Source organism: Polypterus senegalus, chromosome 1 (genome assembly GCF_016835505.1).
Source record: "Polypterus senegalus isolate Bchr_013 chromosome 1, ASM1683550v1, whole genome shotgun sequence".
In the NCBI taxonomy this organism is placed as follows: domain Eukaryota; kingdom Metazoa; phylum Chordata; class Cladistia; order Polypteriformes; family Polypteridae; genus Polypterus; species Polypterus senegalus.
Window position 1 is genome coordinate 243948251 of NC_053154.1, and position 18036 is coordinate 243966286.

The 18036-nt window shown below is 35.2% G+C and overlaps 1 protein-coding gene across 3 annotated transcripts in view; it reads left to right on the plus strand.

The window, feature by feature from the left end:
• exoc6 (exocyst complex component 6) overlaps positions 1-18036 on the plus strand; it is a 200750-nt gene that overhangs the window by 81418 nt on the left and 101296 nt on the right. For all 3 annotated transcript variants that reach the window (XM_039771011.1, XM_039770996.1, XM_039771004.1), the window contains exons 6-12: positions 3136-3340; positions 5026-5169; positions 7080-7148; positions 12779-12862; positions 12969-13015; positions 13126-13246; positions 17728-17799. In XM_039771011.1, the coding sequence (XP_039626945.1) occupies positions 3136-3340; positions 5026-5169; positions 7080-7148; positions 12779-12862; positions 12969-13015; positions 13126-13246; positions 17728-17799 (742 nt within the window). The remainder of the gene's footprint in view (positions 1-3135; positions 3341-5025; positions 5170-7079; positions 7149-12778; positions 12863-12968; positions 13016-13125; positions 13247-17727; positions 17800-18036) is intronic.

Consider the following 18036-nt stretch of genomic DNA (forward strand, 5'->3'; position numbering starts at 1 on the left):
TGCGAAAGCAGTATTTAAATGTAAATTTGTTTATATATAAGAATATGATAGAATACTGGTTTTATAAAATGTTGTAAAAATAATTACAAATAATATACAAAAATAAATAAATACTTTATAAAATGTCATGATTTTAACAACCTAGGAATGATTAGTTACATTAGACAAAATATATTTTATAATTTAACATTTAATCTACATCAGGAGTAACAACTGTGGATGCAAAGTAACTATTCAAACCTATTCACTTTCTACACACTTTATTATGTCGTACATTTAATTTTAAATAGATACATTTGACATTCAGGCCATCAGTCTACACTTGTAATGAGAAAGTGAAAACATGTTTTTAGAAAGGTTTGCACATGTATTTAGAATCAAAAACTGAAACCTCTCATTCATATAAGTATTCAGAACCATTATTCAGTATTTTATAGAAGCTCCCTTAGGAGCAATTACAACTTTGATTCTTCTTGGCTAGGTCTCAACAAGCTTTGCATACCTGGATTTGGCCAGTTTATCCCATTCTTCCTGGCAGATACTTTTAAGCTCTATTACAGGGGTCTCCAACACGTCGCTCGCAACCCCTTTGCAAGTAGCTCGCTAAAGGGTTAATGAATTCTAAATAAATTTGAAAACTTGATTAGTCAAATTAGGGGTGGACAATCTTTCCAAAAAATCATATCATGATCCTTTTAACGCAAAATCACAATCCACAATCTGAATTGCAATCTTTTCAATGCGACATACACTTAAGAGAATATCCGGACTCAAACTTGTCAAGACCTAAGTACACTTTATTTTAAATATCAAAGCTGAATTCAATTGTTCTCTCGTTTGCTAGAGTTAAGGAACACACCCCAAAGCTGGCGAGTGAGTGAGGACGGGCCCCTCCCCTCGGCCCGTTGCATGTTTCTTGGATTCGCGAAAAATAAATCGGTACCGCAAGTGAAGTATGATACATAGCAAAATGAGAGAAGTTGCAAAATCAACCGGAATGTCCAAACAAATTATAGAAAAAAACCCGATCTAAATTCGTTAAGTATTTCTCCTGTGAAAAGAGGACAGACAGACATTGGATTTTATATATTACATATTAGTAAACCTTCAAAATAATGTGCAGCTAAATTCTCAACAGCATTCTTAGCATTTCTGGAGCTTTATAGAGCTAGATAACTATAAGAATCTTCACCAAGCAGCTCTGAAAATGTCTGCTTTGTTTGGGTCTACATACAGTACCTCTGCGAGTCTGCCTTTTCTGAAAGAAATCAAAGTTCAGAACAAGACTGACAGATGAACATTTAAATGACTCCATAAGAGTGAACCTAAGTGGTTACACTCCACCATACACCTGCCTCTCTTGTTGACTCCATGCAGTGCCAGTCATCTCACTAACTAAAAAAACACATCACACCTGCAACTGGACATGTGAATACTCTTGTGAAGTGAAACAGTGACATGGAACAAAATGACAAATGAATACGTAATATCTGTATATTTGTAATTGCATTGTTTTGTTTTGACAGCATTCATGTTTTAATTCAATAGTGTGAGATACACTAGAAAATGCATACAGACATACAAAATGCACTTGCAGGTGAACTAAATATTTTTTATGATGTTTTAATGCAAAATGTGAGTTGTGGAGGTCAACATTTTGTAAATGTTAAGGCAAAACAAGCTTATTCAGTTTGTTTCGGTTGAAATATCCTATGAGAATAAACGTTAGAAAACATGAGTAGCTCTCTGGCCATTTTCAGTTTTGTAAAAGTAGCTCTCGGAGGAAATAAGGTTGGAGACCCCTGATCTATTAGATATGATGGTAAGTGTCTGTAAATTGCTGTTTTCAGGCCTCTCCCCAGATGTTCTATAAAGTTAAAGTCTGGGCTTTGGCTAGGTCACTCATGGTGCAGAAGCAACTCTAGTGCTGTCTTGGCTGTATGCTTCAGGTCTTTGTTTGTGAGACAGGTTTTCTTCAACGACCTCTCTGTATTTGGCTGCATTCATTGGACTGCTCCCAGTCCCTGCCAATTAGAAGCACCCTGCTTCACCTTAGCTGGTATAAAGCAGGTGATGAGCAATGCTCATAATGCTTGGAGTTCTATTGAGTTTCATTTTTGATTCAGTAGACCAGAGTCCTTTAAATGCCGTTTTGCAAACTCCGGGTTGGCTGTCATGCCTTTTATTCAACAATGGTCAGTATCTAGCCACTCTGCCATAAATGCCTGATTGATGAAGTGCTGCTGAGATGGTTGTCCTTCTAATGGCTCTGGCATTTGAACAGAAGTCTTCTGAAGCTCGATTAAAGTGACCATTGAGTTCTTGGAAACCTTTTGGACTTTCTTGCCTTACTCAATTTGGCTGGACAGCTAACTCTAGGAAGCGTCTTGTTTGTTTCAAACTTCTGCCATTTTACAATGATTGAGGTCACTGTATTCCTGGGAGAATTTAAACTTTTAGAAAACGTTTTTTACCTTTGTAGTGATTTATGTCACATCACAGTTTTATCACAGAGGTATACAGTGAGCTTCTTGGACTTCATGTGTTAGTTTTTGTCCTGACTTGCAGTGTGAATTGTAGGGCGTTATATACATAGGTGTGTGACTTTCTAAACAATGTCTAATCAATTCAGTTTGCTGCAGGTGGACTCCAATGAAGTTCTAGGCACAACACAAGGAGAATTAAATCAAACGGGTTGTACCTGACCATAATTTGGAGTGCCAAACAAAGGGTCAGAATACTTTATGTGAGAGATTTCAGTTTTTGATTTTTAATACATTTGCAAACGTTCCTAAAAATATGTTTTTACTTTGTCATTGTGGGTTATTGAGTGTATATTGATGAACAAAAATGGCAGATTTATACATTTAAAATTAAATCTAACATCCAATAATGTATGTAAGAAGTGAAGAAGTCTGAATACTTTCTGAGTCTGCTGTTTTCTTTCTTATTTACATTGGTTACCTTTTCAGCATTTAAATGATATTTTGGCCTTGTCTGTGAAGAAAGCAAATAATAAAATACCTTCTAAATAATTCAGTTAAAGCTGACATTTTATAGCCAGGATTTGGAATGTTAGCAGTAGAATGCTACTAATTTGTAACAGTTTATATTGTTTATAATCTTAAATCTTAGGTACTATGCTGCCCTCAAAACAATGGAACAACTTGAAAACGTTTATATACCTAGAGTTGGCCAGTATCGATTTTGTCAAATTATGGCAGAAACTTTACCCAAATTGCGTGAGGAAATTAAGGACATTTCCATGTCAGATCTGAAAGACTTTTTAGAGAGCATTCGGAAGCACTCTGACAAAATAGGAGAAACAGCAATGAAGCAGGTAGGAATACATAAATCACGTTATGCAATATTCTTAAGAACCCTATTATCAAGTCATGCTGTTTTTGTTCTTTTGGGTGATTGCTTTTAAAACATGGAACACATTCTCCTACTGTTACTCTCTTTTTCTAACCAGCAACAATGACAACCATATTATGTTTAATTAATTATTGTGGATACTGAGGTTATTTTGTTATTTTTCAAAGATGTGTCGGATATGAAAATGCCTTGATTTTTCAGCTTCAGTGTAATTGTCTTTTTATTTCATTTACAATTTGTATAGAGGACTACATGATATGTTTTAGTTTGTACTTATGATTTCATTCTTCCCAATTTTATATTTAACATTTAATAAGGTTCACTTCCCGGGTCCTTCCTGCGTGGAGTTTGCATGTTTTCCGTGTGTCTGCGTGGGTTTCCTCCGGGTACTCCGGTTTCCTCCCACAGTCCAAAGACATGCAGGCTAGGTGGATTGGCAATTCTAAATTGTCCCTAGTGTGTGCTTGGTGTGTGGATGTGGGTGTGTGTGTCCTGCGGTGGGTTGGCGCACTGCCTGGGATTGGTTCCTGCCTTGCGCCCTGTGTTGGCTGGGATTGGCTCCAGCAGACCCCCGTGACCCTGTGTTCGGATTCAACAGGTTGGGAAATGGATGGATGGATGGATTTAGTAAGTCATTACTAAGTCATACTAAGACTGTGACTGTATGGAGTTTGCACATTCTCACTGTGTCTCTCCAAATCTGTACAAGTACAAGTACAAGTCTTTGTGAATGTGTTAAGTGTCTTTCAATAGACTAGCTTCAAATTCATGTTGTTTCCCATTTTATGTCTTATAAACCTGGCTTCAGTTCTGCACAACCCTGTAATGTTAGTTTACTTTAGTACTTCGATGAATCAAGACTGAGAAAGTAGATTTTTTAATTAGAGGATGCCTTTTACATTTTTGGCATAAACTAGATGCTTTATAGTTGTATTTTTTATTAATAAATTTCAATATGTTAAAAGATGTTTTCAGATTCATTCCATGAGTTGCTGGTCAGGATATATTACAACAATATGGCTTAAAGTCCAAAGACTTAGTCTTTAGCACATGCCACTTATAATAAGTGTGTTATATACATAGTGTTTTTTCTGAAAATATGAAGTTAACCACAAACAAAATCTTATAAGCTGTATGTTTTGTAATAATTTTCAATCACTAATTAGGATTAGTTTTTTAAGGGGTTATGAAAAACGTTTTCTACCATTAATTTTGTGCTAAATTGTTTTGGATTGTGTGTTTTTGTTATTAAATTATTTAAGTTATCTGGTTCCTAAAAATGCATTTAATTATAATTAATGTTTAAACAAATTTTATTTAATACTTAATGTATATTCTTAAGATAACATAAGTTTCTCAAACCATTCATTCTTCTACATTTCCAAACTGAAAAAATGATATGATATCCTGTAGATAATTTCTTTATATTAAAATGACATGATTACATTTTCTTCATATATTGTTTAAAAAGAAATCAGATGAACAATACAGTGCCAGGTAATTTTTGAGTTTTGTTTTATAAACACTAGCATCATTAAGTTGTAACATCTAAAGCAACACATATCTTCAGAGGAATACTCTCAATTTTTAATAGGCCACTTTTCTGGTTGATGTTAATGATTTTGATTTAATTTTAATATTTTTTAGGCCCATCAACACAGAACATTTAACAGTGCCGTACAAAAGCAAGCCAATTCAGTCTATTGCAATCCTCCTTATATGTTCAATGGAAAAGCATCCAATCAAGACAATGAATATGGAGTTGATGAAGATTATGAAAATGATGAAGAGGTAAATTTAACTTTAGCAGAAGGTTTATAAGGTGTATATGTTAGCGTATATATAGCTTTACATTGCCGTCTTCTGCATTCCGGAAGGATCTTGTGTAGATCACATTCTGAGGTATCCAGTTTTTTTTATCTTTTAGATAAGTTCAATTAAGAAAATTTATTTAATTCAGAAATCTAGAAATAGAAAGAAATATACTTAAAATAGAAAGAAGTAAGACATCTACCCCTATCCATCAAAATCACCTTAAGGAAATGTCTACTAATAATGAGCAATGCTTTTACAAACAGTGGCGTACAGGAGCAAAAGTTACCTGTCATTTGAAATTAATACACTAATAAATATTTAAGTGTGATTTCATTTGAAGGATGTGCCCTGCTTTGTTCTGACTAACTGTGGGGCACAAAGTTTGTGAATAAAATGGAATTCCAACTTTAGAATGTTCGTAATTAGCATACTAAAAGGAAAACATCTGCAGACAACTAAACATTATTTATTGAGGCAACAGAAGAAAGCTAAAGCAGCCAACAAAGAAAAAATAAGCGTACTTTTGTCCTTTTATTGTAAATATTTGATACTAAAACTGAAAATTGATGCCGTGGCTTTTGCTCTTACGCAATGTGATTGAATTTATTGTTTTGGCTTTTAAAGCATATACAGAAGATATTGAAATGTTTTTAAAGGGTGTTACATACAATTGTTGCGTCATATAGTTTTGTCATCAGTTTATTAAAAAAAAAAATTCATATGTATGTAAAAGTGTATAATCCAATGAATTTTGTAGTATGTTGTTTAAAATGGCTAATCTCAAATGCAGCACTGATTGCTCAATGTACACTTTGTCAAAGCAGGTGGTGTCAAATGTGTTTCAGATCAACAGTAAATCTGACGCTTTATTATTTGGAGGAAATAAACCAATACTCACTAGGTACAGCTCTGAGCAGTACAGTACGCTCATATGCCTAGAATGTTATAGTTTAAAAGGGTAATTAAATTTTATTCAGTTTCATGAAATAATGCATACACAGAAAGGCAGACACCTTAGCATTCAGCATTTAATATACTGCTTCTCCCACACAGTAAGGTTGTTACTGTTTGCCATCTAAACAATAATGTTCCTACAAAAAATATTCCTTATAGGCAGCCATCGCTTTTATTGGTGTATCGGCTATAACTACAGTAACTGTAACGTCAGCCTTACAGTTTTAAGTGCGCCGCACTGGCCGTGTCAAATGCACCCTTCCTGTATTAATTGTGAATTTATTAAATAACTGTTACGTAATACAGTAAATTAAAAATATAATAACTTTGTTTATTTACTTTTTACTTTACTTGCTGACCTATAATACAGCCAATAAACCTCAAATTTCACAACATGCATTAAAAGTTCAAAATATTCAAGAATTTTGAAAGCACCAGCTTTGCTTGGCATTTGCAGTGTGTCAGTATTTGCAACAGATGGATGCTGCAGTACTGGTAGCTGAAGTCTTTAGAAAAAAACTCTGAATAAGTGAATTTCATAGGCTAGGCTTAAAGGATCACTTCACCCAAAAATGATACAGTTTTTTATGTTACTTACCCCATATGGCTGTGGCCAAGAAAACATTTTAATCTCATATTTCCATGAAGAATGGAGATAACAAAACTTTATCATTGAACTGGCATCCATGGAGAGAAAATGCAACAATATAAACCATCCATGAAAAAAAATCACATTTTACTCGTGTCACATAATCCACATGTCAAATCATCTAGTCACATGCTCACAATGGGTAAAAACATGCATTTTTTTCTAGTCAACCCTTGTCAGTACTTTAAGGTTGTGGAATTTCTGATTCAATTCAACAATATTAGGTATAATTATTGGCAAAACTAATAAACTAAACATACATATGTAATGTCATTTTTCCTAGGTTCTAACTGCTCAAGATCTAGTGGATTTTTCACCTGTATATAGGTGTCTTCACATTTATACTGTTCTGGTAAGTAAATGCAGAAATTCCAAGTATATTTTACAATAGGTGCAATAGATTTAATGTTCACTGCATTGGCGATCCTAAATTGTCCCTACTGTGTGCTTGGTGTGTGGGTGTGTGTGTGCCCTGCGGTGGGCTGCTGCCCTGCCCGGGATTTTTTCCTGCCTAGGATATAGCGGGTTGGATAATGGATGGATGACCCTTTACAATATTTTCAAAATTCTTTCTGTAATATTTTAAGTGTACACACATATTTGTACTGTAGTCTTCATTATGTTTCATTAAACTTTGAGGTTAAAACTATTGCACTCAAGTTTTCTCTGTGTAATTGTGAAGGAGCAAATAAATCTGTTTATCTAGGTTTACTTAAAAAATAATTTTGTTTGTACTCTTGCAACTTTTATTAATATTGCAATATTTATTATATTGCATCATAAAAATGTGAGAAAGCAAGTTATATCATTATTGTCCCAGTAATGTGAAATATTATGGAAGTCTTGCTGCTTAAAGAAAGAAAATTAGAAAGGCTTTAATCATGGAGTAGTTGTATTGCAACTGCAAGAAGGATGAGATGTGATGAAGAGATGAGTGGCATATTAAGATAAGACTGAAGTGGCAGGTTCCTTTAATCTGTGTTATGGTAATGTTTGAAATCTTGTTTGAACTTTAATTTGTAAATTATTGTCTTTTTGTTTGACTTTAGCCCAATATTTTATTCACTTACTTTAGATAAAAAATGATGTGCATATTACAATTAGAATTAAATTACATACTGTAAATTATAATATTCAAGGCCATTAAATGTTCTGGTGCTCTGCCCAGGGCTGCTATCTGCTTTATGCTCTGTTCTGCCAGGATGTGCTCCATCCCCAGCATGACCCTGAATTGGATTAAGTGAGAATGAATTGGACTTTAGGATATGCAATACTCCACAATGACTATTTTACAAAACTTAACTTTTATCTCTAGTGTTTAAGTATAGAGTGGCACAATGTGTAACAGTGCAACCTCACAAATCCAGTATTCTGGGTTTGAATCCCACCTCAAGGTGGTTGTCTTTGTGCAGTCGGCATGCTCTTTTAATTCTAGATATTCCTCTGAATATACCAGATTTCCTGTCAAATTCCAAATAATATATGCATTAGGTTAATTGGCAGATCTAAATTCAGATGGACTGGCATATTGTCCCGGCCTGTTTCCTAGCTTGTACCCAGTGTTCCTGGGATATTATACCTGTTATATCTGTGGCCATTCTTGCTGATTTAACTAAACACATTTTTTTCTTCAGTATGTTTATTTAAAGAGAACAATGGGATGTTACTTAATCTGCTTGGTGTATAGGCATCAGTGATGGTGCAGATCTGTAAGTTAATATCGGCTAAGGCTTTCATAGATAAGCTTTCAACATTTTACTACTTACAGTAAATCTAAATACATTAATGAATGTTTGTTCATTTTTGTTAAACCTGTCACCATCTACTTTAATACTTTATAATATGAATAGCATAAAGAGCTTTGCAACTGTGTAATTCTGTTGTAGCAGGCTGATATAAATGTACTTGGTTATTTCTGTTAATGTAGAACTGGATGAAGCTATTTAAATATTAAATATGATTATATGATTTAAAGTCAGCTAACGATCTTTGTTGAGGCTGCTATTTAGTTACTTTTCCATGTCAAGATAAATTTACTCTGTAGAGCTTAATGACTGTTTAAATATGACTTTCAGTACATTACAGTTACTTCATTATGGTATCTTCAAGAACTGAAATCCTTCTGTTCACTTGTGCTAATCACACTTGGCTCCTGGCTCCAGACAGCTATGCATCTCGTTGTCATGTCTGTAAATGTAGTGCATGCTGATTTTGCTTCCTACTTCTTTGTATACATGGAAAAAGTAAAAACAATTCAAATCATATTGCTTTATAGAATATTATTTCATTCATTGCTGTGTCCATTGTAAACATCTTTAATTGTGTGACCCCCTACATAAAATGTTATGTATGCTGAGTCTTTGTACACAGGAATTACTAGTGACAATGAAAAAGACCACCGTAATCAAACATGCTGAGCCATAGCCATCTCACACCCAGATCAGTGTTATTGGTATGGAGGATCAGGATAATAATGAGCTCATTTTACCATCATGATGCCATGAGCAAACAGTGTTTGTCAGAGTCTTAAGTTTTCTGACATGTGATTCACTTGACAGAATTTAAAAAAACAGCTCAAAATGAGAAAGACTTGGTTATTGATGACTTGCGACTTGGCTTGACTTAAGATGAATGCCTTACTAAGTCTCACATTATAGCACCACAGTTAATATTTGTGAAATTTCATTCTTTTAATTTACATTCCCTTAATATAGCCTAGTGCTGCATGCCTACATAAGTAATCAGGACTGATCAACTTTTTGGAGGAATTAGTTTTGAATATTTTTAACTCACTGCAAGCTACACTGCAACAAATGGAATGGCTGTCTGCAAGAGGTTCAGAAATGAAAGACACAACAACATCCTTAGATTTTGCCATTTCAAGATTCATAAAGACAGTTATATCTTGCTAGACAGCTGACACCAAATACTATAATGTGTCATTGTTCCAACTAAGAAACCACTTAGGCTGCAGAACCTGCACTCCGTCTCCTTAACTGCATGTCAGCACTACTAACCCCATTGCATTCAGCCCCTACCTAATGTTGATTCATAACTCCCCGCATGTATTCAAATCGGACAGTCTTCAAATTGGGCAGGAGTGCTACACACAGTGCACTTGTTTTCCTATATCTATAACCTGTTGATCCAAGTGAGGATCTGTACCACCACCAAACCAAACCACACAAAAGAAAGGTGCAAAGAAGCGTCATAAATACTTTTCCATACAGTATATAGTAAGAGATGCTCCCTTAAGTGCTATTTCCTAAGTGATGTGCAAGGAAGGGTACTGGTTTTATCGCCAACGTCAAAGCCCTGCCTTGCAGTATCAGAGTTAAGGTTGCTTTAACTCTTTAGTTAAATCTCTCCTTTATTTTATTCACAATCCTACTGCTGTTTCAATGTAACTTGACAGCTTTCATTTGTTTACTCAACATCTTTTATCTTTTACAATTACCTTCACTATTTCTATATACTTTGGTTTACTAGAGATGATCACGGACACAAGTGAGTGTTGTTGTGAGTTAGGGATGTATACATTGTACCAGTCAGTAAGTCATTGTCAAACCCGCTTAGTCCAGAACTGGCACCTACCCCAGCTAGCATAAGGTGCAAGGCGGGAACAAACCCTAGACAGGGCGGCAGACAATTGCAGGGCAAGCACACATATACACACCCTAACCACAAAATAGGACCAATTTAGGATTGCCAGTTCACCAAACCTGCATGTCTTTGGACCGTGGGAGGAAACCGGAGCACCCAGATTACAATTTGCAAATTACTTCAAAGTAAAATAATTATTTTATACAACAGTTGCATTTACTTCTTATTAAAAATTTTGTCCAAGAAAGTCTGTTAGCTTTGATGTTAGTATACGTCACAAATGATCATAATTGGATTAACTGCAGATTGTGAAGAAAATGTAAGCAATTTTTTACTCAAGTCTTCTTAACTATGTCTTGACTTGACTTGCTTGAATAAAACTCGGGGGCTTTGTTTTGACCTGCTTGAGTGCTATCATCATAACTTGAAACTTGAAGGTTATGACTTGTAGCTTACCAGAGACTTGCATATGTAGGACTTATTCTCATCTCTGGTATGTGCACACACAAATATTTTATGTACTCATATTTCATAATATTACCATTCAAACTCCATTAACCTTGATATAAGGCACAAATTCTAGAGACTGTGGTGCAGTAAATCCCAACAGAACAGCTGTTTTTCAGATATTGGAACCACCATCACTGGCACCAGCAGTCATACTATGGTCAAAATAAATTGAATCACTTGTCTTACCTTTTAAAATGTTTGGTCAAACTTCTAAACTTGTTGACTGTGTCTGCCTGCTACAGTTTTATGTATCAAGTTGCAAATGACTGATTGTTTGAAGTAATAGTTATTTAAGTAATGTTAGGTGTACCCTATAAAGTGGCCGCTTAGTGTATATTTATTTAGGCATATAGCCGTCAGATTTTTGATAAGCAGGGTCTTCTACCACTGGAGCATCAGGCCCTATGAGACCCTAAATTAAATATTGTGGGTCAATAGAGAACTTTTTTTTTTTTTTAAGCTGTTTTGAAAAATAAGAGAACTGTTGAGAACTATTTGAGTCCCCAAAGTTGTAAGAGGTCAGTGTGGAGACCTGCAATACTATGATTTAGTGCCAGTAATGGTAAAGTTAGACTCTTTTGAATATACTGTAAGTTGTGATTGTTTTCTCCACTTTATGTGAGAGTTTTTGTATTCCTTTATATCTAATCATATTTAAATTAAATTCCAGCTTTATTTGATCTTTTGGATCCTTGAAAAGCATTTGTATTTGACTCAGATGACCATATCCGCCACATCATGTTGCACCCTCTCATTCTTTTTATCAAAAGATTGTTAGGATTTTGCAGCCATCTTGCATCCTGGATCTAACAGAAAATTTCAGTTTGAAAAAAACTAAATGAAAAGGAAAAAAGAAATGAAACAGTTGCACACAACAACAGTGCCAAACTTTACTCAGGAAGTTGTAGAATCTAACAGATAGTGCTTGCTTGAGTAAAATGGCATGTTTACAGAAAAATTAGAAAATGCATTTGTGAAATATTTTATTTTTATTTTAACAAAAATATTAGGATGAGATTTTTAATTAGTTCACCAGCAGCTATAATCTTGTTTTTAAAGCAACATACTATAGCAGTAACATCAAGCTCATTCTCCATTACAATGCATTGAATGAACTAATCATCTATTTCTAATTTTGTTCTTCACTGTGCATATAAAAAAAAAACTAAATTCATAAGGATCTCTAAAACTGGGTGCAGTCCATAGCCCTAGATATCAAATTTCCAAAATCAAATGTTAAAAGGGGTTTTTAATTCTAATGGCCAAAATGGCAAAATTCTTGTAAAGGCACATCCCCTTATTTATCAAAAAGTTACAACTAAATTATGTTGTAGTTCAATTAATAATACCTCACATTCTACTGAAGAAGGATAAAGTACATCACATTATCTTAATTAGATCATTCTTCTTATGGTACTTTGTGTAGATGAACAATATTGCTGTGTTCGATTGCCTTGTACTTTTCACTCACCTTGAATCTCTTTTTAGTATTAAAAGACTTCCTCCACCTTTTGTGGTTTGAGTTGATTTGGAGCACCTAAATTGCTGCCACAATTTTCGGTTGTGTTTTGCATCAAGGTCCTCTAAGGTTTCTGGAGGTCTGCAATAGTTGGAGGCTTTTGTTCAAATCACTGACTTCCATTTCCTGCTACTAAAGTGAAAAGTAATTTAATTAGATGTTTACTTCAGCTTTAAATTGTATCTTTTACAAATTACTAATAGTGTAAACTTTTATTAGTTTATGAAGAATGTTCAAATCAGTGTTTTACTTTTTTTTTACCTTAGTATTTTAGTTTGCGGGGATCATTTTTGGCAAACAGTGTACAAAGCATGATTTTAGTTTTCTTCTAATGTATGCTGTGTTCACAGGGTGACAGAGAAACTTTTGAAAACTACTACCGAAAACAGAGAAGAAAACAAGCACGATTAGTATTACAGCCTCAATCTAACATGGTAAGATTATTTTATTTATTTTTGTTTTAGTTGCCTCACACTTGATGCAGCTTTAGCAAATTACTCAAACTTTAAGGCACCTATTTGTGTGTTTGCTTTATTATAGCATGAAACCGTTGAAGGATACAGGAGATATTTTAACCAGATTGTTGGGTAAGATTTTTCAAGAAAAAGGGTTATTTTACTAAAAACGTCAAACTAAAAAGAAACATCTGTGACTGGTTAAAAAGATGACAGTTTCTCATTGGGAATGTTTATTTTAGTTTTTTTGTAGTGGAGGATCATATTTTGCATGCAACCCAGGGGTTGGTAACCAGAGCCTACACTGATGAATTGTGGAGTATGGCCCTCTCCAAAATCATAGCAGTTCTACGAACACACTCGGTAAGAAAGGGATCCCTTTGTGTGGACTTTATCGTGTCTTTAAAAAATGCAGTGCATTTCCCTATTTTGGGTGCTTTTTAAGTAGTTTTAATTTATTAAGTGTTATGTGTACTGTATCAATTTGTGATTAAAGGTTACTTAACTATGGGCGGAGCTGTGCAGAACTTTTGTTTTTGGCCAGAAGGATCAGGCTGTGAGTCACAGCTGTAGGCTATTTACATAATCCACTAGTAATTTACAACTGACTAGGCCCTACAAACATGCTCTTAGTCCAATGGTTTAGAATATGTAGAGTTAATCTGCTGTTATTGTTGCAATCTGTCCCCATTAGTCTTAAGTGACCTCTTTATTAGATCAGATTGAATAGTCCAGCACTGAAAGCACCACCAGGAAATAGTTGCTAATTATCATTCCAAACACCTCTGTTTCCAAAATAAATAGCAGCAGAAGTAAGCTCTTGGTGTCATCTTTGAGGAGCACCTCCTATATCTGTAGCACAGTGACAATGCTATTTTGGATAATTAGTTTATAAGTTTTACTGAAATGGTGACTTCGATATGGTCATTTGCACCTTAATCAAAAATCTGAACTTAAACTATCAGTGGTTTAAGTTGTTAAAGTTATGTAAAATATAAAATACATTTTGTTCTTATGGTTTGCTTTCATATTATGTGCATATGTGGGTGTGTGCACATGTTTTAAGTTAATTTACTAACACAAATTTCTCTGGATTGAAATAATTTATGAATACACACCCACAGACTTTCATCAAAGGGCTTGCATTTTGCCTGATATTTTGTCCATACACGAGTAAAACATGTTCACCCTCTTTTGGTGTTTTACTTTACAAAACAAAATGAAGAGCCTCAGTAGCTAATTAGCTATTGTTGCACTCAGTGTGATCTTACAGAATAGTGACTGTTGCATGTCTGTGTGCAGGTCCTACCCATTACAGAGGTGATTTATGGATTCAGCATTCATGTGATCAAATGGCCAGATTATCAAGGTTGGAAGTTGTAACAAGAAGCTGCATGTAAACAATGTTAAATAAACTTGTTCATTGCAGTTTTATAAGGAAATTCAAGATACTGATCATTTTTAGAACATATAGACATTATTTTTTATTTTTGATTTTATGGATGAATTAGATTTCCAAGTGGCGAGTTTACAGTGGAACACAAAACATCTCATTGTAGTATTGGTACAGTACTTGTGTAAATCATTTTAGAAGACTTAAAGTATAAAATACTATTTTACAAAAAAACTTTGTCAAAATTAAAATATTAGTATTACAAAAAATGAAATGTCCCTGCTTAAATTTACTTAAAAAGCATGCAACACCTGAAAAACTGCTTTTTTATAGCACAAGAATTTAAAATTTGTAGAAAAGTATTTAATCTAGTGCAACTAATTTAAGCATTTTTTATAAGTAAGACATGAGCAGCACTAGATTACTAAGCAGTCATTTTGAATAATGTTGATGTAGTATCTGTATGTTTAAATAACCAATATTTAATGTAATTGATTATTTTCTTATATCTTCCACATGCACTCAAAATAACGCCCATCTACAGATAACTCTTAAGAGCTCAGGGGCAGTTTAACATTTATCATTTTAGTATGCTCCTTTTACTACCATGGATTATAGTTATATTTAGGTCAGTCTCAAAGTCACCATATGTTTAATGTGAAATGTCAAAGATTCTGGTTCACCTTGTTCCATGGTCTTAAAGCAGTCCTGATTTTAAGTGTGACCAGATACTTTACCACTGGCCACTACAAAATTAACTAACCATTATGTATGAAAAATCAAGACACTGTCAACTCACTGGTATTACCACTCTAATACTTGTATTGTCTCATGGCAAGGTCTCCACTCCTCAAAACCAATGCTGACTGAAGGCTTATATAAATTAAATTATTTATTTAATAATAACTTTGGGTAACAGGGGATTATCAAAAACTATACAAACAAAATAATAAAACACCCCGTAACCGCTGTGACTTGCACGTGCAACACTAAGATCATACTGAAAAAGGCTGAAGAAAACCTCAGCTTTATGAAGTGCTTGAGGAAATGTAGGATGATTAGATGATGCTTCTTACTGGCCTTTAGAAAGCATTTTGACTAATAGCGTCCGTGTTCTGGTAAAATAGCCACACAGAATAGTACAATATTTTACCATAACTTTTTGCATTCAATAACAGAAGCTGTCCAAATAAACCCTGTGTCATAATACAATACTGTAACTTGTATTACAGGAATGGAGACACCACTTGTCAAAATGTTTACTTTGTACTAACATCACCCTGTATAATTTAAGAGGACAAAACCTACTGTTTTTGGGGCTGCAGGGCCCAACGCTCTTTTTTGACACTTTTTGTGAGGGCCATTTTAAGTTGTGGAAAAGTTTTTTGTACAAAGTTCTGATCTGATTCTCTCCAGAAAACAGAGTGTGACCTTTCCTCTCTCCCAGTAGCATCCCAATATGTATATGGGTATTGTTTTTGAAATACTGTATCCTGTGTTTATCATGGGTCCCATTGACAGAACACTAAAATCTTATTCTGGTACAGTACTGACTGTAAAGAGCCCTCTATACTCTGGCACAATATTTTCTTGTAAACTCTGTATTGGTCACTAAGTAATTACTAACACTATAAGCTGTTCTTAATTTTTTTTTTTTCAAGGACCCCCTTGATTTTTATATTCAGGCTTTTTTGGCAAAAGCCTGAGGATTCTTATGGGATTGCAGACCCCTTAGGCCACCTCATTTTGCGCTTGGATGAATAACATAGGCAATGTGTACTCTACCTTCCAGTTTTTTTTATGCTGAGGTGGCAAGATACCTTGTTTCAGCAGCAGAGGTTCTTTCTTCTTGAGTTGAGGGGACCTATATATATGTTGTGGAATACAACCCGGACACAGACTGGTAGACATTGTTATCAGCACCACGACATGTTTATTTACAACTATATACAGTGAAACAGAGCACATAACCCACTTTCACCCCCAAAGTCCAGGCCTCACAATGCCTTCCTCTGTGTAGGTCCGCCTCCACTCCTCTCCTCCGAGCTCTGTCTTTCTCTGCTCCCGACTCCAGCCATTGAATGGAGGGAGGCAGCCTCTTTTAAGTTCACTCGGACGTGCTCCAGGTGCCTCCCGATTAGCTTCCGCCAGACCTTCCTGGTGTGGTGGAAGTACCGGCTGCACACCCGGAAGCACTCCGGATGTCCCTGGTCTTATTCCCCCCAGCACTTCCGGGTGTGGTGGAAGTGCTAAAGGCCAGGGCTCGACAGGCATTGGGGCACACCCTGGTGGTGAACACGGGCCCCTATGGGGTTGAGCTTCTAAGCTTTGTTCCTGTGCTCCCCAAAGCCACCAGGGCAGTCGCCCCCTGATGGTCTGGAGGAGGCGTAAACCCTCCTCCAGTCCTCCTGGCTGGGTACCACCCCCAGCCGCTTGCCACAATGTATATATTTGTACTACAAAGTATTCAGACTAATTTATGTTCTGCACACTTTGTGTTGTAGATTTAATGTTAAATGGATACATTTGCCATTTTTGCCCATCAGTTCACACTCAATAAGCCCTAAAGACAAAGTGAAAATGTTCCCAGAAAGGTTTTCAAATTTATTAAAAATCAAAAACTGAAATCTGTTATTTATATAACTATTTAGACCCTTAAATCAGTGCCCCTTTGGCAGTAATTCCAACTTCAAGTCTCCTTGGGTAGGTCTCTATGAGCTTTGTTCACCTGTATTTGGGCAACTTATCCCATTCTTGCTGGTAGTTCCTCTCAAGCTGCGTTAAATTAGATGGGAAACTTCAGAGATGGCTAAATGACTGGGTCAGAGCATCTCCAAAACGGAAGGTCTTGTGGGGTCTTTCTGATATACAGTGCTTAATACCTACCAAAAGTGGTCCAAAGTAGCACAACTGGTGGACCTGCCACAGGGTCATGGAACAACAGGACACCTTCAGAGGTCTTGAAGAGTCCATGTCTCAACAAGTCACAACTATTTTGGGGACCTACACAATACTAGGCTGGAGGTTTTAATGTTGTGGCTGATCGGTGTAGATGCAGTTGACAGCAGTGCACCCCAGTCAGTAGTTATAACAGGACTCTCCATATAGTGCAGAAGCTCCCTATTCAAAACTGTCATAGAAGGTCTGGGTTAGACCTCATTAGCACAGTTTGTTTGAACTAATCAACATCACAAATAGGCTTGGCTATGTTACAGTCTTGAAACCAGATACAACTTTACCTTCTGCTTTCTTCATTTACTTTGTACTTTTTTGTGAATGCATTTGATTCATTTCTTTTCATTTTCCACTGTTTTACATTTATGTTCTTAACCATATGTACCATGAATCTAAAGCAGTAAACAGCACTGTATATTAAACTAGATATTTTTGTCATTACAAAGCAGCATTCAGCATTGACACATTTTGTAACAGTTTTATTTGTTTCCTGCAGTCTTATTGCACAGACCCAGATCTTGTCCTGGAACTAAAGAATTTAATTGTTATATTTGCAGATACTTTACAGGTTAGTATGACTACTTAAAAAGTATAAATAGATAATAATTGAATTTACACAGTTATTATATCCATAATATGATTTAACTGTTTGTCAAAACTTGTCTTTCTTCTTCATCTAAGTTGTCAGTATTTAAATTTACATTAGCAGATCTTTCATACATTGTCCAAGTTTTAATTCACTATAAATGTAAGCCTGTTCTCACTGTTATTCAACTAGATTTACCACCCAGTTCCCCTCTTCTGT